Below are 27,769 nucleotides of genomic sequence, written 5' to 3' on the forward strand. Positions count from 1 at the left end.
TATTTGTTTTACTTCCACGCATTTCCCAAAGTGTTTATGCACACAACGACCTCTGCATGCAACACGTGCTCAAACGACAAGCCTTCAACAGAATATTACCACTCGGATTATCCCACGCTACAGACAGGGGTTACAGGGTTACAGGGTCCATGTCTCAAACAATCTTATTCACCCACCTGTCCACCCTCGTCTTTGAAATGGAATATGCCCAAAGACTGTTGTTAAATAATCAATACAAAAAAACATTACATACTGATACAAAGTATGCCAATTAGCCAAAACTTATGAAATGGTCTCCAGGGGAGACAAACATCTTGCTGCAAATTCAAAGTGAAATATACAGCGGTTGTTTCCCTTGTCATAGTGTAAATTTGTGTCTGTTATCAGATAAGTATTGTGGCAGTCGAGAGGTAATAAGAACACACAAGAGAAAAAGGAAAAATGTTTTCAGTTGCTCAACTGGGCTATATGTCGCCAGAATGTTGCAGTTCCCTGGCACCGACCTTCTCCGAGATTCCCATGATGAGTTTGGTGACGTCCGAGACGACCATCACAGCGCACACCGCGACTACGAACACAACCCCAGACCAGCCAATCGCTCGTGCAGACATGCGATGATCCGGAGCGCTTACTCTGCGCCTGCGCCAGCGGGAGAGTGACGTTACATTGACCCTGAGGTCAAATTCGATGGCCCCTGGGATCAATGTTGATGAGGTCACTGAGTCATTGGCAGTGGTACATTTGCAGTTGGAGAATGGAGAAGTTGCTTTGCTTCCGGCTGAAATTGCCACAAAAACAAGACTGGTTCATCTTCTTCTTCTGCGTTCGTGGGCTGAAACTCCCACGTATACTCGTGCTTTGCACGAGTGGAATTTTACGTGTATGACCGTTTTTAGCCCGCCATTTAGGCAGTCATAGGCCGCTTTCGGAGGAAGCATGCTGGATATTTTCGTGTTTCTATAACCCACCAAACTCTGACATGGATTACAGGATCTTTTCCGTGCGCACTTGGTCTTGTGCTTGCGTGTACACACGAAGGGGTATAAGCCACTAGCAGGTCTGCACATAAGTTGACCTGGGAGATCGGAAAAATCTCCACACTAAACCCACCAGGCGGCCGCGGCCGGGATTAGAGACCGACGTCTTACCACCCCGCCACAGCGCCCGTCAGACTGGTTTCTAAGAAGAGAAGTGGGAGATGGTGGCACAAACCATGCAACATAACAACTTCAAGTCTCATTGTTGTTTTCAATTTACGACAATGTAATTCTCATGAACATGTAAAACGTGAATGAAACATTGTTTAACTCATTGTCTCCCACGTACGGATATATCCGTACCCACTCATATGGCTCTATCTGACCAGGTACGGATATATCCGTACCCACTCATATGGCTCTATCTGACCAGGTACGGATATATCCGTACCCACTCATATGGCTCTATCTGACCAGGTACGGATATATCCGTACCCACTCATATGGCTCTATCTGACCAGGTTCGGATATATCCGTACCCACTCATATGGCTCTATCTGACCAGGTTCGGATATATCCGTACCCACTCATATGGCTCTATCTGACCAGGTTCGGATATATCCGTACCCACTCATATATGGCTCTATCTGACCAGGTTCGGATATATCCGTACCCACTCGACCCAGGTAGCAAAAGATCTGGAAATCATCTGCGGGACAGATGCCAGTTGCCACATATTGTACATATGTCAGAAATCGTATGGATACCACATGGTTACAATTTGTCATTTCTCACATGATCTGACCATGACCAGCGGCATATCATAGCCAGCTGGATTCTTGCTGGCGCGGTCAGCTACTCTACTTTTTCAAGCTGAATTATTTTAAAGCTTTTGTTTGTGAACAATTATGGTATTTATTTTGCGAATTATTGTATATTGATTACAAAAATGACAATTGAAAAATCTGAATTTGGGGTAAAGTATTGTATGCCATTTTGGTTGTTGAGTGCGTCTAAACCCTCCAAATAAGGTTTTGAGTGTGTGTAAAAAAAAATTAAAATAAACTTTTTTTTGCAATTTGTTTGTGTCATTTGTTATTTTGCAAAAAATGTATGAGATACTTTTTGCAACCAGCCGAAGTTTGCTGTCTGAGTTTGACTATATTTTATAAGGTGAGCGTTCCCAGCCACCATGATCCTGCATGCGGGTTTTTTTTCTTTTTCATGCTGGAATGCGTGACACCTTCGCTATTCGCGCCTTACATTTCGCCAACTTTTACGCAGATTGTCGCAGTCGAAACGATTTCACCACGCTTATTTGAAAAGGTGATTGCAATCTTTGTTTTCCTAATTTAATACCGTGTATTTATCATATTTTATGTTTGTTCTTTAGAAAAACACTTTTTTTATTTTTTTAAATTTTTTTACCTGTATTTAATTTTGACATTTTGAGATAAAAATTAATCATTCTTCTTGGTGACATTTTTTTATTTAGAATTTTAATTGCATTAAAACCTGTATTCGGTTATTTTTAAAATTTTTTTTAGACAGTTTGGGTTTACAGAATACATTTTATTTTTAATCAAATATTTTTATTTTATATATCAGATTTTTATTAAATTTTTATCATAAAATTTGTTCTCAGCCTTTTTTTATTTTTTTTATTTGATAAAATAAATCCAAAAACAAAAAGACTGCCAACCTTCTATAACAAAAAAAAAATTGTTTGTAGAAAAAAGTTGCTGAAGTTTTGTTTTTTGGTCAACTGAGCATTTACACTCATTATGTTTAGATCAGTGAGCCGTTTGTTTTAAGGGAGACAATAACAACTGCAAAGAGCAATATCTTTCAGTTATTTCCCTTGTTAATTAATGTTCTCACTTGACTTCCGGTTGGCGCTAAATTTATTATGCCACATGTTTTGGCGTTATTCACCCTTTTATCTTCCTGCCTTGTATTTTGAGTTGCTTATTGGATGTAAGGTAATCCTTGTATTTCATTCTAAAATAAAGATTGATTGTCTCACGAAGTACTAAGTGAATTAACTGATGGAGGAATTTGATTTCGAATTTGATGACTGATGATGGGAGGGTTGCCTCACAGACACAGTCACAGTCTCGATTTTATTTTATTTTTTGCCAAGACAAGAACACTGTTCTATTCATCCAAGTTTGTTTTTTCTGAACGAGGTGTGAGTCAACTAACTTTTCCAAAAACATGATGTTGATTGATGTTGTGGTTTGCTTTTTAGAATTGAAGTTGTAAAACTAAAACAGTAAAACTAAAAGTGTGAAAATGCTCCGATTCGCTGGTCACACAACAAAAATCGGGGAGGTTGCTAACACATGTCTTACCCGTTCGCTTCAAATATAATCCAATCAGTTTGAAACATTGTTCACAAGTAGACGAGACTCTGCTTTTCATATTCATGATATTGTCATTGATAGTGATTGAATATTTTATTCGCGAGCTGATCTACATTACACACGATGACAAAATTCAACCAACCCGATTTTTTGTTGAAGTAAACAAATGTATGTATAACCTGCGAATTAGATGGTAGTTTTTTACATTCTCATTTAACATTTATCAGCTTCCTGTCTCTTGGTAAACTTCTGGATTCTAATCTACTGATTATACATTCCAATTTTGTTTTCATTGATGAACAAGTGTGGACTTTTTATTTTTAAAGATTTTTTTCTGTCTTCATTTAAAAAAATGTCATCCATCAAATGTAAATTGCATCTTCATCAAGTGTTAACTATTTCTGTGATATTTTTTCAAGGTGGCGGTACTGAACAGCTTCGGTTAGTTCAAACATACTCTGTCTGAATTACAAACAGGACCTTGCGTATTGAGCCGAGGTAAGTAACCATTCATATCGCTCTGCCTCATCAATCAATAACCGTTCAACTTCAAGATTTCTCTCTCTCCCAACCTCAATTTTTTATTTTCTCTTTGGTGAGTCAGGTTGTGACTTAAGTTTTGTTCATATGGCAGACTTTGTACCAACTTTCCCTCTACCTTGAAACAATTTTAGTCAGCGCCAAATCAAATCAAAATTGCTGCACTTGTGAACAGCAAAAACGCTCAAACTTGTTTTAAACGACGATTCTTGTCCGACTTTGAATACCAGTGCAGCTATCGGAGCAGTAAGAGCAGTCTGGCGATAGTTTTGCTATAGCTAACCAATCAGTAAGCGGCGATAAGAAAAGTCTGCGGAATATCTTTGTCATTCCACGGCCAAGTCCAGCAGTTTTTGGAGTCGCTGCTAAGTCTTACCTTAATTGTTTATAAATTGCTGGAGCTGTTCACATGGCTGACTTTTTGCCGACAACCCAGGAGGTATTTTCAAACGACTTCGAGTCGGGGGAAAGTTGTTTGCTCGTCTGTCATGTGAACAGCGCTTAAATGTTTTCAGATGATCTGAAAATCTAGGCAGGGATATAGTTTTGTGTCGGTGTGATTATTCATCAATTTATTTCAACTCCTTTCAGTGCAGTTTTTGAGTGACTGTCAGCTTGCTCCTACCCTTTTTACCTTTTTTTCTTTGTGTTTGTGTGAGAGTTATGTCCAGTAATTTGAGAAAACATAATAGACCAGTCTCTATGAACCTTAACTGTCAAATTCTCTCAAAGATTTTATTCATTTAAAAGAAATATTCATCAAATGTAAAAGAATGTAGTGTCCCCCAGCCATACTCATACTCATAGTAATAGGCTCAATTTTCTCAGTTTTATTATTCAGAGGATTTATTTTTAGTTCTGTAACCTGAATGGTGTTTTTTTGTTTCTTGTGCAATTGCATATGTCTTCATCAAGCATTAATTATTTCTGTGATATCTTTTCAGGGTGGCAGTAATAAGCAGCTTTGGTCAGGCCAAACATACTTTGAACTACAAACAAGACCTTGCTTTTTGAGTTGAGGTAAGTAACCATTCATATATATCACTTAGCCTTGTAAATCAAAAACTGTTCAACTTCAACATTTCTCTCTCTCTCCCAACCTCAATTTTTTCTTTTTTCTTTGGTGAGTCAGGTTGTGACTTAAGTTTTGTTCATATGGCAGACTTTGTACCAACTTTCCCCCTACCTTGAAACAATTTTAGTCAGCGCCAAATCAAATCAAAATTGCTGCCCTTGTGAACAGCAAAAACGCTCAAACTTGTTTTAAGCGACGATTCTTGTCCGACTTTGAATACCAGTGCAGATATCGGAGCTACCTCCTAATGCAGTAAGAGCAGTCTGGCGATAGTTTTGCTATAGCTAACCAATCAGTAAGCGGCGATAAGAAAAGTCTGCGGAATATCTTTGTCATTCCACGGCCAAGTCCAGCAGTTTTTGGAGTCGCTGCTAAGTCTTACCTTAATTGTTTATAAATTGCTGGAGCTGTTCACATGGCTGACTTTTTGCCGACAACCCAGGAGGTATTTTCAAACGACTTCGAGTCGGGGGAAAGTTGTTTGCTCGTCTGTCATGTGAACAGCGCTTAAATGTTTTCAGATGATCTGAAAATCTAGGCAGGGATATAGTTTTGTGTCGGTGTGATTATTCATCAATTTATTTCAACTCCTTTCAGTGCAGTTTTTGAGTGACTGTCAGCTTGCTCCTACCCTTTTTACCTTTTTTTCTTTGTGTTTGTGTGAGAGTTATGTCCAGTAATTTGAGAAAACATAATAGACCAGTCTCTATGAACCTTAACTGTCAAATTCTCTCAAAGATTTTATTCATTTAAAAGAAATATTCATCAAATGTAAAAGAATGTAGTGTCCCCCAGCCATACTCATAGTAATAGGCTCAATTTTCTCAGTTTTATTATTCAGAGGATTTATTTTTAGTTCTGTAACCTGAATGGTGTTTTTTTGTTTCTTGTGCAATTGCATATGTCTTCATCAAGCATTAATTATTTCTGTGATATCTTTTCAGGGTGGCAGTAATAAGCAGCTTTGGTCAGGCCAAACATACTTTGAACTACAAACAAGACCTTGCTTTTTGAGTTGAGGTAAGTAACCATTCATATATATCACTTAGCCTTGTAAATCAAAAACTGTTCAACTTCAACATTTCTCTCTCTCTCCCAACCTCAATTTTTTCTTTTTTCTTTGGTGAGTCAGGTTGTGACTTAAGTTTTGTTCATATGGCAGACTTTGTACCAACTTTCCCCCTACCTTGAAACAATTTTAGTCAGCGCCAAATCAAATCAAAATTGCTGCCCTTGTGAACAGCAAAAACGCTCAAACTTGTTTTAAGCGACGATTCTTGTCCGACTTTGAATACCAGTGCAGATATCGGAGCTACCTCCTAATGCAGTAAGAGCAGTTTGGCGATAGTTTTGCTATAGCTAACCAATCAGTAAGCGGCGATAAGAAAAGTCTGCGGAATATCTTTGTCATTCCACGGCCAAGTCCAGCAGTTTTTGGAGTCGCTGCTAAGTCTTACCTTAATTGTTTATAAATTGCTGGAGCTGTTCACATGGCTGACTTTTTGCCGACAACCCAGGAGGTATTTTCAAACGACTTCGAGTCGGGGGAAAGTTGTTTGCTCGTCTGTCATGTGAACAGCGCTTAAATGTTTTCAGATGATCTGAAAATCTAGGCAGGGATATAGTTTTGTGTCAGTGTGATTATTCATCAATTTATTTCAACTCCTTTCAGTGCAGTTTTTGAGTGACTGTCAGCTTGCTCCTACCCTTTTTACCTTTTTTTCTTTGTGTTTGTGTGAGAGTTATGTCCAGTAATTTGAGAAAACATAATAGACCAGTCTCTATGAACCTTAACTGTCAAATTCTCTCAAAGATTTTATTCATTTAAAAGAAATATTCATCAAATGTAAAAGAATGTAGTGTCCCCCAGCCATACTCATAGTAATAGGCTCAATTTTCTCAGTTTTATTATTCAGAGGATTTATTTTTAGTTCTGTAACCTGAATGGTGTTTTTTTGTTTCTTGTGCAATTGCATATGTCTTCATCAAGCATTAATTATTTCTGTGATATCTTTTCAGGGTGGCAGTAATAAGCAGCTTTGGTCAGGCCAAACATACTTTGAACTACAAACAAGACCTTGCTTTTTGAGTTGAGGTAAGTAACCATTCATATATATCACTTAGCCTTGTAAATCAAAAACTGTTCAACTTCAACATTTCTCTCTCTCTCCCAACCTCAATTTTTTCTTTTTTCTTTGGTGAGTCAGGTTGTGACTTAAGTTTTGTTCATATGGCAGACTTTGTACCAACTTTCCCTCTACCTTGAAACAATTTTAGTCAGCGCCAAATCAAATCAAAATTGCTGCCCTTGTGAACAGCAAAAACGCTCAAACTTGTTTTAAGCGACGATTCTTGTCCGACTTTGAATACCAGTGCAGATATCGGAGCTACCTCCTAATGCAGTAAGAGCAGTTTGGCGATAGTTTTGCTATAGCTAACCAATCAGTAAGCGGCGATAAGAAAAGTCTGCGGAATATCTTTGTCATTCCACGGCCAAGTCCAGCAGTTTTTGGAGTCGCTGCTAAGTCTTACCTTAATTGTTTATAAATTGCTGGAGCTGTTCACATGGCTGACTTTTTGCCGACAACCCAGGAGGTATTTTCAAACGACTTCGAGTCGGGGGAAAGTTGTTTGCTCGTCTGTCATGTGAACAGCGCTTAAATGTTTTCAGATGATCTGAAAATCTAGGCAGGGATATAGTTTTGTGTCAGTGTGATTATTCATCAATTTATTTCAACTCCTTTCAGTGCAGTTTTTGAGTGACTGTCAGCTTGCTCCTACCCTTTTTACCTTTTTTTCTTTGTGTTTGTGTGAGAGTTATGTCCAGTAATTTGAGAAAACATAATAGACCAGTCTCTATGAACCTTAACTGTCAAATTCTCTCAAAGATTTTATTCATTTAAAAGAAATATTCATCAAATGTAAAAGAATGTAGTGTCCCCCAGCCATACTCATAGTAATAGGCTCAATTTTCTCAGTTTTATTATTCAGAGGATTTATTTTTAGTTCTGTAACCTGAATGGTGTTTTTTTGTTTCTTGTGCAATTGCATATGTCTTCATCAAGCATTAATTATTTCTGTGATATCTTTTCAGGGTGGCAGTAATAAGCAGCTTTGGTCAGGCCAAACATACTTTGAACTACAAACAAGACCTTGCTTTTTGAGTTGAGGTAAGTAACCATTCATATATATCACTTAGCCTTGTAAATCAAAAACTGTTCAACTTCAACATTTCTCTCTCTCTCCCAACCTCAATTTTTTCTTTTTTCTTTGGTGAGTCAGGTTGTGACTTAAGTTTTGTTCATATGGCAGACTTTGTACCAACTTTCCCTCTACCTTGAAACAATTTTAGTCAGCGCCAAATCAAATCAAAATTGCTGCCCTTGTGAACAGCAAAAACGCTCAAACTTGTTTTAAGCGACGATTCTTGTCCGACTTTGAATACCAGTGCAGATATCGGAGCTACCTCCTAATGCAGTAAGAGCAGTTTGGCGATAGTTTTGCTATAGCTAACCAATCAGTAAGCGGCGATAAGAAAAGTCTGCGGAATATCTTTGTCATTCCACGGCCAAGTCCAGCAGTTTTTGGAGTCGCTGCTAAGTCTTACCTTAATTGTTTATAAATTGCTGGAGCTGTTCACATGGCTGACTTTTTGCCGACAACCCAGGAGGTATTTTCAAACGACTTCGAGTCGGGGGAAAGTTGTTTGCTCGTCTGTCATGTGAACAGCGCTTAAATGTTTTCAGATGATCTGAAAATCTAGGCAGGGATATAGTTTTGTGTCAGTGTGATTATTCATCAATTTATTTCAACTCCTTTCAGTGCAGTTTTTGAGTGACTGTCAGCTTGCTCCTACCCTTTTTACCTTTTTTTCTTTGTGTTTGTGTGAGAGTTATGTCCAGTAATTTGAGAAAACATAATAGACCAGTCTCTATGAACCTTAACTGTCAAATTCTCTCAAAGATTTTATTCATTTAAAAGAAATATTCATCAAATGTAAAAGAATGTAGTGTCCCCCAGCCATACTCATAGTAATAGGCTCAATTTTCTCAGTTTTATTATTCAGAGGATTTATTTTTAGTTCTGTAACCTGAATGGTGTTTTTTTGTTTCTTGTGCAATTGCATATGTCTTCATCAAGCATTAATTATTTCTGTGATATCTTTTCAGGGTGGCAGTAATAAGCAGCTTTGGTCAGGCCAAACATACTTTGAACTACAAACAAGACCTTGCTTTTTGAGTTGAGGTAAGTAACCATTCATATATATCACTTAGCCTTGTAAATCAAAAACTGTCAGGTTGTGACTTAAGTTTTGTTCATATGGCAGACTTTGTACCAACTTTCCCTCTACCTTGAAACAATTTTAGTCAGCGCCAAATCAAATCAAAATTGCTGCCCTTGTGAACAGCAAAAACGCTCAAACTTGTTTTAAGCGACGATTCTTGTCCGACTTTGAATACCAGTGCAGATATCGGAGCTACCTCCTAATGCAGTAAGAGCAGTTTGGCGATAGTTTTGCTATAGCTAACCAATCAGTAAGCGGCGATAAGAAAAGTCTGCGGAATATCTTTGTCATTCCACGGCCAAGTCCAGCAGTTTTTGGAGTCGCTGCTAAGTCTTACCTTAATTGTTTATAAATTGCTGGAGCTGTTCACATGGCTGACTTTTTGCCGACAACCCAGGAGGTATTTTCAAACGACTTCGAGTCGGGGGAAAGTTGTTTGCTCGTCTGTCATGTGAACAGCGCTTAAATGTTTTCAGATGATCTGAAAATCTAGGCAGGGATATAGTTTTGTGTCAGTGTGATTATTCATCAATTTATTTCAACTCCTTTCAGTGCAGTTTTTGAGTGACTGTCAGCTTGCTCCTACCCTTTTTACCTTTTTTTCTTTGTGTTTGTGTGAGAGTTATGTCCAGTAATTTGAGAAAACATAATAGACCAGTCTCTATGAACCTTAACTGTCAAATTCTCTCAAAGATTTTATTCATTTAAAAGAAATATTCATCAAATGTAAAAGAATGTAGTGTCCCCCAGCCATACTCATAGTAATAGGCTCAATTTTCTCAGTTTTATTATTCAGAGGATTTATTTTTAGTTCTGTAACCTGAATGGTGTTTTTTTGTTTCTTGTGCAATTGCATATGTCTTCATCAAGCATTAATTATTTCTGTGATATCTTTTCAGGGTGGCAGTAATAAGCAGCTTTGGTCAGGCCAAACATACTTTGAACTACAAACAAGACCTTGCTTTTTGAGTTGAGGTAAGTAACCATTCATATATATCACTTAGCCTTGTAAATCAAAAACTGTTCAACTTCAACATTTCTCTCTCTCTCCCAACCTCAATTTTTTCTTTTTTCTTTGGTGAGTCAGGTTGTGACTTAAGTTTTGTTCATATGGCAGACTTTGTACCAACTTTCCCCCTACCTTGAAACAATTTTAGTCAGCGCCAAATCAAATCAAAATTGCTGCCCTTGTGAACAGCAAAAACGCTCAAACTTGTTTTAAGCGACGATTCTTGTCCGACTTTGAATACCAGTGCAGATATCGGAGCTACCTCCTAATGCAGTAAGAGCAGTTTGGCGATAGTTTTGCTATAGCTAACCAATCAGTAAGCGGCGATAAGAAAAGTCTGCGGAATATCTTTGTCATTCCACGGCCAAGTCCAGCAGTTTTTGGAGTCGCTGCTAAGTCTTACCTTAATTGTTTATAAATTGCTGGAGCTGTTCACATGGCTGACTTTTTGCCGACAACCCAGGAGGTATTTTCAAACGACTTCGAGTCGGGGGAAAGTTGTTTGCTCGTCTGTCATGTGAACAGCGCTTAAATGTTTTCAGATGATCTGAAAATCTAGGCAGGGATATAGTTTTGTGTCGGTGTGATTATTCATCAATTTATTTCAACTCCTTTCAGTGCAGTTTTTGAGTGACTGTCAGCTTGCTCCTACCCTTTTTACCTTTTTTTCTTTGTGTTTGTGTGAGAGTTATGTCCAGTAATTTGAGAAAACATAATAGACCAGTCTCTATGAACCTTAACTGTCAAATTCTCTCAAAGATTTTATTCATTTAAAAGAAATATTCATCAAATGTAAAAGAATGTAGTGTCCCCCAGCCATACTCATAGTAATAGGCTCAATTTTCTCAGTTTTATTATTCAGAGGATTTATTTTTAGTTCTGTAACCTGAATGGTGTTTTTTTGTTTCTTGTGCAATTGCATATGTCTTCATCAAGCATTAATTATTTCTGTGATATCTTTTCAGGGTGGCAGTAATAAGCAGCTTTGGTCAGGCCAAACATACTTTGAACTACAAACAAGACCTTGCTTTTTGAGTTGAGGTAAGTAACCATTCATATATATCACTTAGCCTTGTAAATCAAAAACTGTTCAACTTCAACATTTCTCTCTCTCTCCCAACCTCAATTTTTTCTTTTTTCTTTGGTGAGTCAGGTTGTGACTTAAGTTTTGTTCATATGGCAGACTTTGTACCAACTTTCCCTCTACCTTGAAACAATTTTAGTCAGCGCCAAATCAAATCAAAATTGCTGCCCTTGTGAACAGCAAAAACGCTCAAACTTGTTTTAAGCGACGATTCTTGTCCGACTTTGAATACCAGTGCAGATATCGGAGCTACCTCCTAATGCAGTAAGAGCAGTTTGGCGATAGTTTTGCTATAGCTAACCAATCAGTAAGCGGCGATAAGAAAAGTCTGCGGAATATCTTTGTCATTCCACGGCCAAGTCCAGCAGTTTTTGGAGTCGCTGCTAAGTCTTACCTTAATTGTTTATAAATTGCTGGAGCTGTTCACATGGCTGACTTTTTGCCGACAACCCAGGAGGTATTTTCAAACGACTTCGAGTCGGGGGAAAGTTGTTTGCTCGTCTGTCATGTGAACAGCGCTTAAATGTTTTCAGATGATCTGAAAATCTAGGCAGGGATATAGTTTTGTGTCGGTGTGATTATTCATCAATTTATTTCAACTCCTTTCAGTGCAGTTTTTGAGTGATTGTCAGCTTGCTCCTACCCTTTTTACCTTTTTTTCTTTGTGTTTGTGTGAGAGTTATGTCCAGTAATTTGAGAAAACATAATAGACCAGTCTCTATGAACCTTAACTGTCAAATTCTCTCAAAGATTTTATTCATTTAAAAGAAATATTCATCAAATGTAAAAGAATGTAGTGTCCCCCAGCCATACTCATAGTAATAGGCTCAATTTTCTCAGTTTTATTATTCAGAGGATTTATTTTTAGTTCTGTAACCTGAATGGGTTTTTTTGGTAAGAGTTTTGTGCAATTGCATATATGTCTTCATCAAGCATTAATTATTTCTGTGATATCTTTTCAGGGTGGCAGTAATAAGCAGCTTTGGTCAGGCCAAACATACTTTGAACTACAAACAAGACCTTGCTTTTTGAGTTGAGGTAAGTAACCATTCATATATATCACTTTGCCTTGTAAATCAAAAACTGTTCAACTTCAACATTTCTCTCTCTCCCAACCTCAATTTTTTCTTTTTTCTTTGGTGAGTCAGGTTGTGACTTAAGTTTTGTTCATATGGCAGACTTTGTACCAACTTTCCCCCTACCTTGAAACAATTTTAGTCAGCGCCAAATCAAATCAAAATTGCTGCCCTTGTGAACAGCGCAAACGCTCAAACTTGTTTTTTAAGCGACGATTCTTGTCAGACTTTGAAGGCCAGTGCAGCTATCGGAGCTACCTCCTAATGCGATAAGAGCAGTTTGACTATAGCTAACCAATCAGTAAGCGGTGATAAAAAAAAGTCTGCGAAAAATCTCTGTTAACCTTTGCCGTAGGTCGTGAGTACTTTAGTAACAGTCCGGACTTTAATTGCGAATATCTCGAAAATTATGTGGAATTCTGTAATGAGCTTTTGTAAATGCCTCAAACACCTAAAAAATCTTTTATCTCCTAAACCCGCATTAAAATTGATAGACAGGTAATTAAGTAAACAAAGGTCAAACATCGACTATCTTCGCAGCACGTCGTGAGACACTATGTAACCATACTTCTAACAGTGTAATGTGACTTTCTGGTGACTGTAATGTGAAAGCAAGGGGCCAGTTCGGGGTTGTGTTCTTTTCAACCATACACATTGAGTAGTGGATTTGTAGATTGAAACCCTGATTGGGCCTTCGATGTGTACACAGAAGTTTTCAGACAAAATCGCGATTGTAAGGGAGATAATTGTGGGTTCAATGTCAAAATAAAAGCTGAGTTATGGTTCCTGTTTATTTCAGGTAAGAATTAACTTGGTGCGTAATTACACAACACGTAAAAGATAAATGTAAGTACAAAATCGGAAATATATTTAGTTTGATAATCTAATTCAATGAAAAGCCTGATTTATGTATTTTTTTCTTTTTTCTTGTTCTTGTTTTGTTTACCCGTGCATGTTTTTCTTTCTTTGAGAAGTATGGTTACATGGGTACTCACGACGTGCTGCAAAGAATGTATTTAGCGAGCTGCGGCGAAGGTTAAAGCATGTAGTGTCCTCCAATCATACAATTTTACACTGTCAAATGGTTAACATTTTCCTCTGACTACACTTCATTCTATCAGGTTCTATTTTTTCTCTTTTTTTTCCAGGTACCATGCCTCATGTAACAAAGTCTTGCAAGATGTCAGCCGATCAAGCTTACACATCTTCGTGATCAGGGATATCTGTTTCGGCACAGTCGGTGGTGCTAAACTCTGGCGATGGGGTAGAAGTTCTGTCCAAGACACCACCCCTGTGCATCATCCAGAAAGCTGAAGAGTGACAAACCTTGACCCACATTCAGAGTGTAGAACTGATTATCTTAAGATAACATATGATCCTGAAACCAAATTTTAAAGCAGATTAATTGTTCTCAATCCAGAACTTGTCTTTTAAATCATACTGCAGAGATTACATTCCCAGTGCTGCGATGGTTATTCACCACACACACTCAAGGTACAACCCTGAAGTGATGTGATTTTTTTGTTTTAGTTTTTTAAACTAAACTTTAAAGCCTTTTTTCCCTTAGTGTGTGTGTGTTTGGCTGACTTGGAAGTATTATTCCTGCTGTGACTTTGTTTCATTGATTCCTTACGGAGAAAAGATACAAGTTGGCTTATTATTATGATATTGAATATAAAGTATGATCTTCAGACTGTTCTTTTGTCTTTTGTTGTGAAAATGTGTGATTGAGTGTGTGTCTGTGAGGTTCGAAGTATCGGTCAAACATATGACGAAAACATGTCATTCATACAGTAAACATATGACATATAGCAAACAATATCATTTGTTTCATGGCAACCATGTAATTTGCATATGCCAATGTCATTTGTGATATGGCAAACAAATGATTTCCATATGTCAGTGTCACTTGTAATGTGGTGTAAATGAGGTTTCCATATGACAATGTCACTTTTGATGTGGCAAACTAGTGTTTTTGACATGTCATTTTCACCTAAAAACCATATGGTAGCCATTCCAAAACCATTTGCAATTTATCTATGACTGACATATGGTTTTACTATATGATTTCCACATGCCATGTCATATGTTTGCCATATGCTGGGCATATTTCTCTGCTGCCTGCATATGGCTCTATCTGACCAGGTTCGGATATCCGCTCAGACTGTTAACTTCAGTCGCTTCCTGTAACGTCGATCTAACGCCTGCTTTCCCGCGTGTTGATACACAGTTACTACACAGTAACTACAATTATGAGTGACCTGCTGCAGCACAGCTGGTCTCGGCTAAAAAAAAACCTTGGTCAACATAGGTGGGATAGAAAACACTATTGTGACTAGCACTGCCACGGCGTTTACGTCCTGCCTGCCCAAGCTTGCCACCAAGAAACTTCCCAAAAATCAGTAACTGTAAAGAAATCTGTCTAGCAAGCTTGAATTAAGTCCAATCACCACCAAATTTTGTGTACTAATTCAAAAATGGATGCCCAGTTCAGTCGTGCTATTTATAAGTTTGTCACGCGATTTGTTTTAGCAAAGGGGGGTGAAAGGGGGATAATTTGTGTTTTTAACGGTTTTTTGTGTGTGTTTTATTTTCTACTGCTTTTTTTAAAAGTTATTTTTTAACAGAAAGTATTATAAATAATGTTATAACCAAACAAGGTGTAAAACCTATGAATTAGCTGAAATATTGTTAACATTGTGTAGCCAAGTGCTAAACTGGCTACTAATTCGTTATAATGATTTTATGTCATTCCTGTCTTGTGTAAGTTAAATTTGTATATGCCCTGACACCTGGCGGTCGTAAACTTGCTCAGTCGGCTGTGTCCACCGATGTCTTCCTTTGACGTCAAGCCGCCCTCCCAGAGGGAGACGGCGGGGTATCTTGAGCCCCAGGTGGTCGTTATGCAATGTGCCGACAGCCTGTCTACCCGAGTTGGACTTGGCGTTTTGTCAAGTGGGTGTCACTTCTTTTGACAGGGCAGATCATAGAAGATGCCAGATGGCTTGGAGGTTTTAGTCTCTTACCCCCCCCCCCTTTTCTTGTCTTTACTGACCAATGAGAAGTGATGTCAGTTTTGTTAGCTAACTCTTGATTGGTGGCTTTTGACGCCACCCATCCCCATTTACATGATAGCATTTGAGATTTTGGGAGAGAACTGAGAACTATCTCGGAGAGAGAGGACGTACTTGTTTTGTACTTTGTTATCATGGAGACATACTGATGTAGATTGCATTGTACTATTGGTGTGGCCTCCCGGCCTTCGGGCTGGGAGCTGGATTGGTGAGGAGAAGAGAAGAATAGAAAATAAAGAGAAATGTGAATCGACAGACATGGTTTTCCAGAGTTTCATGTTGCATCAAGTGACTCGTCGGTCTGTGCCAGTGAACTCTTGTCTATCATTCTCTACATGTGAGTGAAAGTCCATTACGAGAGCAAGTGATGTTCGTTCAGTGCAAGACACTAAAGAGGCACCCACATGGTGTACTCCTGAACTTCGGGGTTTACTTCTACTAGGTGACTACATTCACCCAACTACTACTACATCAAGAGGCTACAATCAAAATCTTATCCTCTTCCTTCCACCCCATCACAAATGGCGCTGCGAGCAAAGATCGTGTTTTGCACAGAATGGACTTTTCTTGTGACTCGTTTTCCATCATGGAGTACGGTAAATCTTGCTGGTGCGACCGACACCGGAATCCTGACGTCTGCCTGGAAGATATTCAACCATGGTCAACATAGTCTGCTTCTACCTGTTCCTGCGGACCATGCCTGTCTTCAACCTGTTTTGCATCGGCGATTCCTGTTTGTTTACCCGTGTGCTGTTTCCTGATTCCGAAGTGTTACCTACGTTATTTCATCTTAGTGATTATCTCGTAATATCGACGAAGTGTTATTTTGCGGTTGTGTGACCTTGATGGAACTGTGTGGTGCCCATTTGGTGAGTGTGACTATAGCCCTTATTCAACGGACTGTGTATGACGGTGTAGAGAGCCTACAGGACTCAGCCAGTGTATATACTGTACTCGAGTGGCTGTAGCGCGTGCAATCCCATTCTTAGCTAGTGTGACACGTCATATCGGACTTGACGGATACAGACTTGGGCTGGTGACGTTAGCCATGTGGTATTACATAAGACTTTCCTCGGTGTTCGCGGCAGTGAAGTGACGCAAGTGTTGCGTCCACGAAGAGACTCGCAGGTGTGTTTACTGCCGGGTGTTTTGTTGCCGTTTAATTTGTTGATGTTTGATAATGTTCATTTTCATGTATGCTATGCCATGTTTCTTGTATTGGTATGATTGATATTGATTGTTGCGATTATTTGTCATGATGCTTTGAGTGGAATGTGTTGGCGGATGTTTGCGCTTATTGAAAGATTTTTTTTTTGGCACAAGCAGATACTACAAATCTGATGGTAATTGCCACCTGGGGTTGAAAGTAATTTAGTGAATACTTGCTGACCTTCAAATAAGGCCCTGTATCATCACTTTCTTAATTGCTCTCTTAAGCGTAAACTAAGTTATGATTTACCTTGTTACCTTTAAATAGGCTTGGTACAGATCATTTGTAATGTTGGATGTCATTGCATTGTGTCAGGTGTATTGTACATGATGTATCATTTTAACAGTGTCAGGTAACTACGTCATTCATTAGTGAATCTGTCCATTTTGTAACTGTTACGTTTTTCACCTAAAATACGTCTTAAACACAGCCTTTACCTCCCTCTCTTCTTTAACTCAAGTGGTTTTGATTGATCTAAGTTGTCTTGCATATCGCACTTCATAGACTTTCGTTTGTCCCGCTTTAACTCAACGTCGACCTTAGGTCTTTCCACTGTAGTGACGTCGACCTTATTTCTTATCCGTTGTTTAATCAGCGCGGACGCTGATTGTTAAAAGCTTGGGGGAGATGTAGCCAAGTGCTAAACTGGCTACTAATTCGTTATAATGATTTTATGTCATTCCTGTCTTGTGTAAGTTAAATTTGTATATGCCCTGACACCTGGCGGTCGTAAACTTGCTCAGTCGGCTGTGTCCACCGATGTCTTCCTTTGACGTCAAGCCGCCCTCCCAGAGAGAGACGGCGGGGTATCTTGAGCCCCAGGTGGTCGTTATGCAATGTGCCGACAGCCTGTCTACCCGAGTTGGACTTGGCGTTTTGTCAAGTGGGTGTCACTTCTTTTGACAGGGCAGATCATAGAAGATGCCAGATGGCTTGGAGGTTTTAGTCTCTTACCCCCCCCCCCTTTTCTTGTCTTTACTGACCAATGAGAAGTGATGTCAGTTTTGTTTTTTTTTTTTTTTTTTTTTTTTTTTTTTTTTAACTTTGTTTTTTTTTTTTTTTTTTTTTTATTCTCTTTTTGTACATTTTTTTTTTTTTTTTACATGTATATATGCTGTACATTACAGGACATCACCTAACCGAAAGGACAGAAACATATAACAGAAAAACACACTTGGACAATTACAACATACATGGGGTGGGAGGATGGAATGGGGAGGGGGGGATGTTCAGTGGTTTGGTGGTCGCATTATCAAAAGGTTTTAGGAACGAAAAAACCTAAGGGTTACATCAAAACGTGCATATACAGGCGCCAATCCTTGTAGAATTTATCTACTGTATTATTCACAACTGCGTTATACTTTTCACAAATAAATCTTTGCTTAAAGTTTCTACTAAATGTCTGAAAATGAGGGGTCTTTTTGTTCATTTTGGAAATATATACATGGTGTTTGGCACAGATTAATAACACATCAAAAGCTTTATCGGTGACTACATTGTTCGCCACTCCAAGAAGAACCAGTTCTTTAGACAGTTTTAAATTGTTGCAATGGGTGCAGTTCGCCTTTAGCCAATTTACAAATTCTATCCAAAAAGTCTGCACTTTATCACACTCCCAAAACATATGTAAAAGGGTTTCTTCATTTCTACCACAAAATGTACACAATGACGTATCCACAATTTTTCGCAAAAATAGAAACCTTTCTGTGGGCAAAATTCTGTACAATAATCGGTACTGGAACCATCTCAGACAAGTGTCTTTTGTTGTTTTAAAAACATGTTGAAAAATAGCCTTCTTATCTAACAAACAGTCTAAAGATTCAGACCATTTTTCGATACATTTTGGGACCGTAGTATGTTCAATCAGTTTTTTGTAAATAAGTTGTGTCTTACCTTTACAAATACATTTCCACACAATGGGCTCTGTCATAATAAAATGTTTATCAAATTCTAAGCCGATTTTTCTCTGATATTTCTTAACAGCCTGGATTACACCTTGATACAATACAAAATCGCCTCGCACATTTGGATATTTGATTTTAAACGCATTATAGGATAAGTATCCATTTTGTCCCAAAATATGACCAATCTGAGCTATTCCATTGTCGATCCAATTTTGAATGTACACTGTCTTTTTATCTCTCCGAATATTAACATTATAATGTAAACATTCTGATACAAAATCGTTAAAGGTTATAGGGTCACATTTTCCATGTAGTTTCTTATAATGTTTAAAAACATTGGTCCAAAACGGGTTTTCCATTCTCTGCATCAAAACATTTGCAAATTCCTCTCCTCTCATATTAATTGTTGTAACAGATGGACATGCTTTAAACAATAATCTTGATATTAATCCAGTAAGGCCATCAACTCTTTTTAACCAAACGATTTTTAGAGATGACAGAAAACTTTTCACGTCAACCATCTTTAATCCTCCATCTTCATAGGGTTGGGTGACCGTACTTCTTTTAATTTTATCTCTTTTTCCATCCCAAAGAAATTTGAAAAAAATATTATTTAACTCCATCATAAACTGTTCGTCTGGATCAGGTAAATTAGTAAACAAATGTGTCAATTTGGAAATAGCCAAGGTTTTTAGGACTGTTATTTTACCAAAAGGTGTCAGGTTCCTTCTGGTCCATGAATTCAGAAGTTTTTGAATTTCCTTTAACTTATTTCTATAGTTAAGAAAAACAACCTCGGATATATTCACCGAAAAAATAACGCCAAGTGCTTTAAAATTATCCGGGTTCCAGGTAAAATTCATATCAGGCAAAAATCTTCTTTTGCTAAACTTTAAAGGTCCTAACCAAACTACAATTGTTTTATCATAGTTCATTCTCAGACCTGACAGTGATGCAAAATGTTGTAACACTTTTATACTTTCGCAAAAAGATTGCTCTGTACCATCAAGAAACAGACTGGTATCATCAGCGAATTGTGACAATAAAATATTTTCGCCAAGAATATTCATACCACCAATCTTTTTGTTCTGGCGTACCATAAGAGACAATATTTCAGCACAAATCAAAAATAGATAAGGTGACAGCGGATCCCCTTGCCGGGTGCCTCGACCTACATTAAACCATGCTGAATACCGACCATTGACTGAAACACAGGACTTAATTTTGCAATAAAAAGTAAAAATCCATCGTTTCATGTCATTTCCAAAGTTAAATTTGCTCAAAGATTTTTCAATAAATGACCAGGCAACACTGTCGAAAGCCTTTTCAAAGTCGACCATCAAAAGTAGGCCAGGTATATTATGTTTATTTGAGTAGAACAGGGTATCATATATTAATCTGACGTTTTCACCAATATATCTTCCTTTCAAGAAGCCTTTTTGATCATCATGAATCAGATTTGGCAAAACACGTTTAAACCGTTCTGCAATGCACGTTGATGCAATCTTATAGACCGTATTTAACAGAGTAATTGGTCTCCAATTTTTCAAAAGTGTTTTATTTTTCCCTTCCTTTGGAATACATACTATAACGCCCTGTCTCTGAGTCACTGACATTTCTCCTTTCTCAAATCCACAATTTATAGACCGTAACATAAACTTTCCTAAGTCAGAATAGAAAAACTTGAAGAATTCCGCAGTGTACCCGTCTGATCCTGGGCTTTTGTCGTTGTTTAATTTTTTCACAGCTTTGAGTAGCTCACATTGAGTAAGTCTACCTTCCAATTGTTTACTCTCAGCATCTGTTAATACAGGATGAGCCAGGTTTTCATCAATCTCTTGATTTACCAGTTCGGCTTCTCTTGAAGTATATAATTCCTCATAAAAAGTCTGTGCTTCCTTAACAATTAAAGCATTATCATGAATAATTTCACCATCATCTTTCTGCAGAAAACACATGGACTTCTGGACAAACTGTCTTTTCTCCAAATTACAAAAATATTTTGTATTTTTTTCCCCTTCTCCAATCCACTTCGCACGGGATCTAATTATCATACCATCCACTTTTTTCTGCCTTATTTGACTTAACTCCTGTTGTGTTTGCTCTAAAAGTTGAATATTATGCTCTGTCAAGTTACTTTCCAAAGTGTATATTTGAGAAAGAAGATCTTTTTCTTTTCTGTTACTTTCCTTTTTTTTATATGAGGAATATGAAATGCATCTACCTCTTATTTCCATCAACAACATCTCAAAAAACAACTGATCATCAATCAATAGCTGTAGATCATCATCGTCAATCAAGTCAATATTGTCCACATTATAAACAGGTAAAGCATATTGTATCTTTACATCAACAATAACCTTCTTCACTATATTTACAAATTCCATGTCTGTCAACAGTGAATTATTAAACTTCCAAAAGGGTCTATCACGTTTAACAACATCAGTTCTAAAACTTACTCCAACAATTGAGTGGTCAGAATAGTAACCTGGTGTAATATCCGCTTTCACAATCTCAAAACCTAACTGCTCTGACACAAGGAAATAATCAAGTCTGCTTCGCTGTGAACTATGAAACCGCCTCCATGTATACTGTCTCACATTAGCATGTAAGGCTCTATATATGTCAATGAGATCATACTGCTCCATAAAATCAACAACTTTTCTCCTACTATTGACTTTATAAGATTTGGCCGGGTAGTTTGTATCAACATTGGGGTTTATAACAACATTCCAATCACCTCCGATAATAATTAACTCATTATCCATCTGCACAATTCTCTCAAACAGTTTGTCAAAAAAAACAGGACAGTCAGCATTACTTGGGCCATAAACATTTGCAAGGGTCAGACGTTTTTTCAAAATCTCAATATCAATCAAAATATACCTTCCATCATCATCTTTGACAATATTATGAATCTTATAATCAAAATTATTTTTAAACAATACAGCAACACCTCTACTTGCAGAATCATTACCAGCAACAATACATTCATAGCCCCACTGTGACCTAATCCAATTTTCTTGGTGACTTTTCCAGTGCGTTTCTTGTAGCAAGAAAACATTTCCATTCTGCTGTCTTAAAAAGTCAAACACATCTTTCTTTTTCTTGAAGTCTCCAAGTCCATTTACATTAAAGGAACAAATTTTTAACTCTTCATGGACTACCATTGTGATCAAACACAAAAACCATTATACTTTTTCATCCAAATAACTATATTGATCAAGCGCAAAAAGTGTATTGTAGACCATCCACATTCAACACAAATATATTTGCATGTAAGCAGCCCTGACCACATTCAACACAAATACACAAATATATATGCATGTACGCAGCCATTTCTCACAAATCGAGCAGAAGAGCACAGCAACAGGTCGAGGCAGTAAAAGCGATAACACTAGGACCAGGAGTTTTTTAACAAAAATTGCAAACATTGGGAGACAGCCCACAAAGGCAGTAGTGATACAACCAAACTCTGGACAATACATCAGCGAGCAAACAGAACCATTACCCATAATCGACACAGGCATGAGAAAAATAGAACCATACATCCAGCATAGTGATGATAATAGACACAGCATAGAAACGCGACCACCAGCTCAACACACTAACAGGGGCACGAAGGGGGGGCAAACAACACGACACGAATGACACGAATACCAAACAACAGAGAGAACAAGCAAAAACGGAACAAAAGTTACAACAAGAAAGGGTACAACAAGAAATAGTAGACAGACATGAATACAAGTAACACATACCTTCGGATCTTGCCACTGGGCTATAGGACGAAGGAGTATGTTTCCAGGAACTTTATTGAACTTTATCCAAGTACTTAAAAGTACACAGTTGTAGTCGATCGATTGACGCCATTTTGGATTGCACCGATCACGTGGTTTTTCGTGGGGCGACTGGAAATATTTTCACCGATACTACTCTCAGTATGTATTATGTACGGCTTAATAACATGGCTGGATGACAGCACATTTGATATAGAATGAAAACAAGTGACGGAACACTCTCTCGTTAAAGGTTGGGGAGAAACCGGGATCGTAAAAGGAAACCAACGTCTGTACCGGTGGAGGAGCTAGGCAAACCAAAACAAAACATCACGTGGTCACAACACTGCCATGTGCTTTCTACTTGTCTAGTTGTCAAAATTCAATGATAAAAAACATACCTTGTTTATCATAGAACAAAAACAGACAGATACTCGGATATTTGTTGTGTGTTTGGTAGCCTGTAAAAGGTAGACTCAAGATCTCTGACATACGGCTGGACAACAATCTTGTTGGTGGTTATGATTATATTTACACAACCTAGCACAACCTAGCACCCCCCAAAGAAACAGAAAAACTACCCTTCAACGCTCAGAAGCATGACTACTCCATTCCGACTGTCTTCTGGTGGGGTCATTGAGTTCAGATAGGGATCTGATAGAGACAACTTTTCCTTTTTTGGTTTTCATCATCACTTTACCGTTCTTTGTCCATGCTTTTTCACAGGTAGCATCCTCTTTGACCTTGTGGAAGAGGTACTGTGTCGTCTGGGTTAGGTCTTCCACAATCACGACACCTGACCCTTTCAACCCCCTCCTGTTATACAGGATTTGGTCCCTTATTCTGCGAGAGACAAATCGCACAATGGTTCCTCGCGGGGTGTTCCTGTCTCGCTGAAGTCTGCCTAGGCGATGGACTGCCTCGATGTCATCAGGGGACACCTTGACGTTCAGCTTGCTGTTGAACAGCGCCAGCACCTTCTTCTCGCATTCCGACTGTTGTTCCGGCTGTTGCCCGTCTCTGTTCTCCTGCCTGCCACTGCCCTGCCTCGTCTGCTCAGATGGATTGGAACCGCCATTTGGACCACCGGACTCCACTCCCTCACTGAGTCCATAGACCCTCAGATTGTTCCGGCGGACATAAAGATCAAGCTCATTCAGTCTCTCTTCTGTGTGATGAGCAAGAGTTCTTGTTTCTCCCAGTTCACTCTTCATGTGCTCTTCTCTCTTCTTTGATTCACTGACTTCTTTCTGCAGTTTGTCATTCTCTGTTTTTAGTTCAAAGACCTCACCTCTTAGTTGGTCAAGTGTGTCCTTCATAGATTCCATAACCTTACGGTTTGAACAGATCTCATTGAGCAGATCTTCATTAGAGACGGTGCGACTGTAAGCATCAAGGGAAGTAACCGCTGCGTCTCCGACTTCTGATGAACCGACTTGCTTACCTCTCTTGTTAGTGTCACTCATATCGAATTCGTCAGAATCTGTTTCGAAAACAGGAATATCTATAGGAGAGCCTGCCTCGACTACTCTTGCCTTTTTCTTACTGGCTTTCTCCGGGTCTGTAGTAGAGCTGCCGACACCGGGGCTGGATTTGTCTGAGCTGTTGTTCTGTCGTCGTTTTTGCCCTTTCTTTCTCGTCATCTCATCTCACAATGGCGACCGGTGCGGAGTGAGTTGATCTTCGGTCATCGATTCATTCTATGTTAAGGAGCCCTCTTTGTCATTTCTAGCGTTCCTGGGTCCACTCCTCCGGGGGTAGGCAACTTGCTAGCACTTCATATGGATAAAGCGCCTCTGAGCTCGCCGTAAAAACGGTTGATAACCTGTTTTTGACCGGAGCTTCGCACACCTGCCTGCCTTGTCCGAATGGCGTGTCACGTGGCCCCTCGATGTCAGTTTTGTTAGCTAACTCTTGATTGGTGGCTTTTGACGCCACCCATCGCCATTTACATGATAGCATTTGAGATTTTGAGAGAACTGAGAACTATCTCGGAGAGAGAGGACGTACTTGTTTTGTACTTTGTTATCATGGAGACATACTGATGTAGATTGCATTGTACTATTGGTGTGGCCTCCCGGCCTTCGGGCTGGGAGCTGGATTGGTGAGGAGAAGAGAAGAATAGAAAATAAAGAGAAATGTGAATCGACAGACATGGTTTTCCAGAGTTTCATGTTGCATCAAGTGACTCGTCGGTCTGTGCCAGTGAACTCTTGTCTATCATTCTCTACATGTGAGTGAAAGTCCATTACGAGAGCAAGTGATGTTCGTTCAGTGCAAGACACTAAAGAGGCACCCACATGGTGTACTCCTGAACTTCGGGGTTTACTTCTACTAGGTGACTACATTCACCCAACTACTACATCAAGAGGCTACAATCAAATATTATCCTCTTCCTTCCACCCCATCACAATTGTACACAGAAATAAGGAGACAGTACAAAGAAAAAAACAAGCAAATCACGCATTCACTCACAGCATCCTGACTCAAATGAAACAAAACTGTAGATCTAACACTCACCAAATGATGTCTAGGTAATCCATATTGAATGTATAAGTCACATTTTCACAACAAAGTACCAACTGTACACCTATGAACAATTCCAAAAGGATTTGAAGGCTCCAGCCATCCATTGTTATCAGTGCTGCCACGCCCCCATAGCTCCTGCACGATTCCGAGATACATGTTCGTCTAGCAGTATCACCGCCAACCACGTGTAGTTTGCCGACTCGTACTAGCAACAACGGGACTGTTTCTTCCTCACTTTCACTGCTTGTATCGCTTTCGTGAGGCGAAAACGATACGTCCGAATCATGCTCTACGGGATCCTCTAGGTCCAACATCCGGAGAATCTCCTCCCGAGACAAGGCTCGCCTTTGATTCATTTTTTTTCCTCAAAAACGCACACAAATCAGGCGGATTTGCAAATGGCAGAAGGGGACGCCAAGTGTATCAAGGGAAACAACTCAATTTATTTGCAAGCTTCAAAAACCGGGAAGCAATCACGAGTCGTGTACCCTCTATGGCTGGTACTGAAAAATGCGCTTCCCGTCCATGGGCGTGTCAGCGCTGGTACTGATTTATCAGTGTCCCGTCGCGAAAGTGTTTACCGACCGACGTCTCATTGCTTTTTATAGGAGGGTTTTATAATGTGGTCACCGTGAAAGTTGCATCGCCTTTAAAGCGATCCATGGAATTGAACAAGTCTTGCAGAAAAATTCATTTTTACCAAGTCCTGTGTTGAACAGCAGTGAAAAGTTGACCGCTTTTCCTGTTTAACCTTTTCAAAATGAGATCTAACTTGTTCGCGTATCCATTTCTGGATCTGCAGGCTGGTACAGAGTTACCTCCCTTTAGGCTTTTTCAAATTTCCCTTGTTTTAACCTAATTTCTTGGTTAAAACTTGTCTACATTTCTAAATTCTTTCTTAATAAATATCAATTCCACACTTTGGCCTTAAATCAAAGTGTTTCCCTTCACAGATATCCCCTTGGGGTTGTCAGATGAGGGTAGTCTCCCATGCCAACAGAAGCTACCATTCAGAGAGTGGTTTGCTTCTTAGTTGGATACCATGGGTTGACTACTCTCGCCATCAGTACCACCTGACCACTGTTGAGACACAATAGTGTCGAAACACGTGTCTGGTCTAGGTTCAAAAACAATGGTCCTCCTCAGGACTAGATTACCTTGTGATACGTCCCCCACTAGGGGACTTTGCTTTGAAAATCTCGGTCCCCCTTGAGGAGGGTCTGATGCTCCCAATAGGCTGTCTGTGAAGGGATACTTATATCTCTCTATTTCTCTGCTAAGAGATTTTAACAAATCTCGGAAGAAAGTCTCTGCTGACTTTCAATTGTTTCTTTCACAATATCTGATGTTTTATATTTATATAGGCTACACACGTTAAACATTTGCAAAAGATACACATTAAAATAAAAGGCAGAAAAACTATTCACAGGACTATATACACGTTAAAAGCTTTACTTGAATTCTTACGTAATGATCAAAATTGGGAATGTACAGAACATGGTTAATAACAAACAAAAATTGTTTAAATGTGAATGTGTTATAAAATTGAGTTTTAATAATGATGAAACAATGATGCTGTATGGACAGATATGATAATATGAAAATAATCAGAACGAAGTCTTCCATCACTGTGACTTTTCGTAATTTGACATTAAATGTAATGAGAGGTGTTTTTTGAAAGTATTGAGACTTGTTGGGACTCGAACTGATTCCGGGAGAAAATTCCACAAAACTCTGCCAGAATAAACTAAACTTGATTTAAAGAGATCTATCCGTGGAATGGGGACATTACATTTCGGTTTGGTTTGGCTTTAAATTTTGTAGTGAAAGCACGCGGTGCATGGCCGGAGAGGATTTTGTGAGGGTGTACGCCTTTATTTGATTTAAATCTTTCTTTTAAGGGCAAAATCTTAAGTCTTAAAGAGAGAGAGAGAGAGAGAGAGAGAGAGAGAGAGAGAGAGAGAGAGAGAGAGAGAGAGAGAGAGAGAGAGAGAGAGAGAGAAAGAGAGAGAGAAAGAGATCAAATCAAATCAAATCAAATCAAATTTTATTTTTCGAGGGTTGTGGCAAAAGCAATACAACGAGCTTTTTTTCAACCAGCCCTTGCCCAGAGAGAGAGAGAGAGAGAGAGAGAGAGAGAGAGAGAGAGAGAGAGAGAGAGAGAGAGAGAGAGAGAGAGAGAGAGAGAGAGAGAGAGGGGGAGGGGGAGGGGGAGAGGGAGAGTTGTTAAAGGAGATGATTTTACGTTGTAGTCGTTGAAAACAGCATGGTCAACGAAAGCTTTACCTACGAGACACTGACCTTTTCTGGGTTCAGAGGTGACCAGCTGCAGCACCGTGTTTGCATCAACGATTGTTGTTGACACCATGTCCTCAAAAGTCGCTCTTTTCTGTGTCGAGATGCCTGATGTTACCCTAGCATTAGGTATCTCTTCTGGCGATGCAGCTGTGACTGTAGCAGTATTGTTTTTTGGTGCCATGGCGTCTTTGCTGGCCGTGGTTTGGGTACCTGCTAGTTCCATGGTCTCCGGGGTGTTCATAGAAGTGGTGTTTATCCGTCTTGAAGATAGCTCTGAGTTGTCTCCAATCGTACTGTTCTGTGAAGAGGTCGTGGTCTGGGTTGCCATTCCTAAAGAATTGCCGTTCTCTTGTGGGGTCTGGGTTGCCATTCCTAAAGAATTGCCGTTCTCTTGTGGGGTCTGGGTTGCCATTCCCAAAGAATTGCCGTTCTCTTGTGGGGCCTGGGTTGCCATTCCTAAAGAGTTGCCGTTCACTTGTAGGGTCTGGGTTGCCATTCCTAAAGAATTGCCGTTCTCTTGTGGGGTCTGGGTTATCATATTAATAAAAGTGCTGTTCTCTTGTGAG

The 27,769-nt window shown here is 39.0% G+C and overlaps 1 protein-coding gene and 2 long non-coding RNA genes across 3 annotated transcripts; 2 read left to right on the top strand and 1 right to left on the bottom strand.

Annotated features, from left to right (window-relative positions):
* Window positions 1-27,769, bottom strand: LOC138957093 (uncharacterized). Its single transcript, XM_070328264.1, has 2 exons — window positions 27,207-27,769; window positions 1-778 (listed from the first exon to the last, which is right to left on the bottom strand). Exons 1-2 carry the CDS (start codon window positions 27,739-27,741, stop codon window positions 465-467), a joined length of 849 nt encoding a protein of 282 aa, XP_070184365.1. The 5' UTR covers window positions 27,742-27,769; the 3' UTR covers window positions 1-464.
* On the top strand, window positions 2,382-5,978 carry LOC138957092 (uncharacterized). Its single transcript, XR_011452924.1, has 4 exons — window positions 2,382-2,959; window positions 3,763-3,841; window positions 4,828-4,903; window positions 5,903-5,978. It is a non-coding gene; the product is annotated as an uncharacterized lncRNA (long non-coding RNA).
* Window positions 11,213-14,103, top strand: LOC138957091 (uncharacterized). The gene is made up of 3 exons (XR_011452923.1): window positions 11,213-11,293; window positions 12,299-12,374; window positions 13,561-14,103. It is a non-coding gene; the product is annotated as an uncharacterized lncRNA (long non-coding RNA).

Source organism: Littorina saxatilis, unplaced genomic scaffold (assembly GCF_037325665.1).
Source record: "Littorina saxatilis isolate snail1 unplaced genomic scaffold, US_GU_Lsax_2.0 scaffold_754, whole genome shotgun sequence".
Lineage (NCBI taxonomy): Eukaryota > Metazoa > Mollusca > Gastropoda > Littorinimorpha > Littorinidae > Littorina > Littorina saxatilis.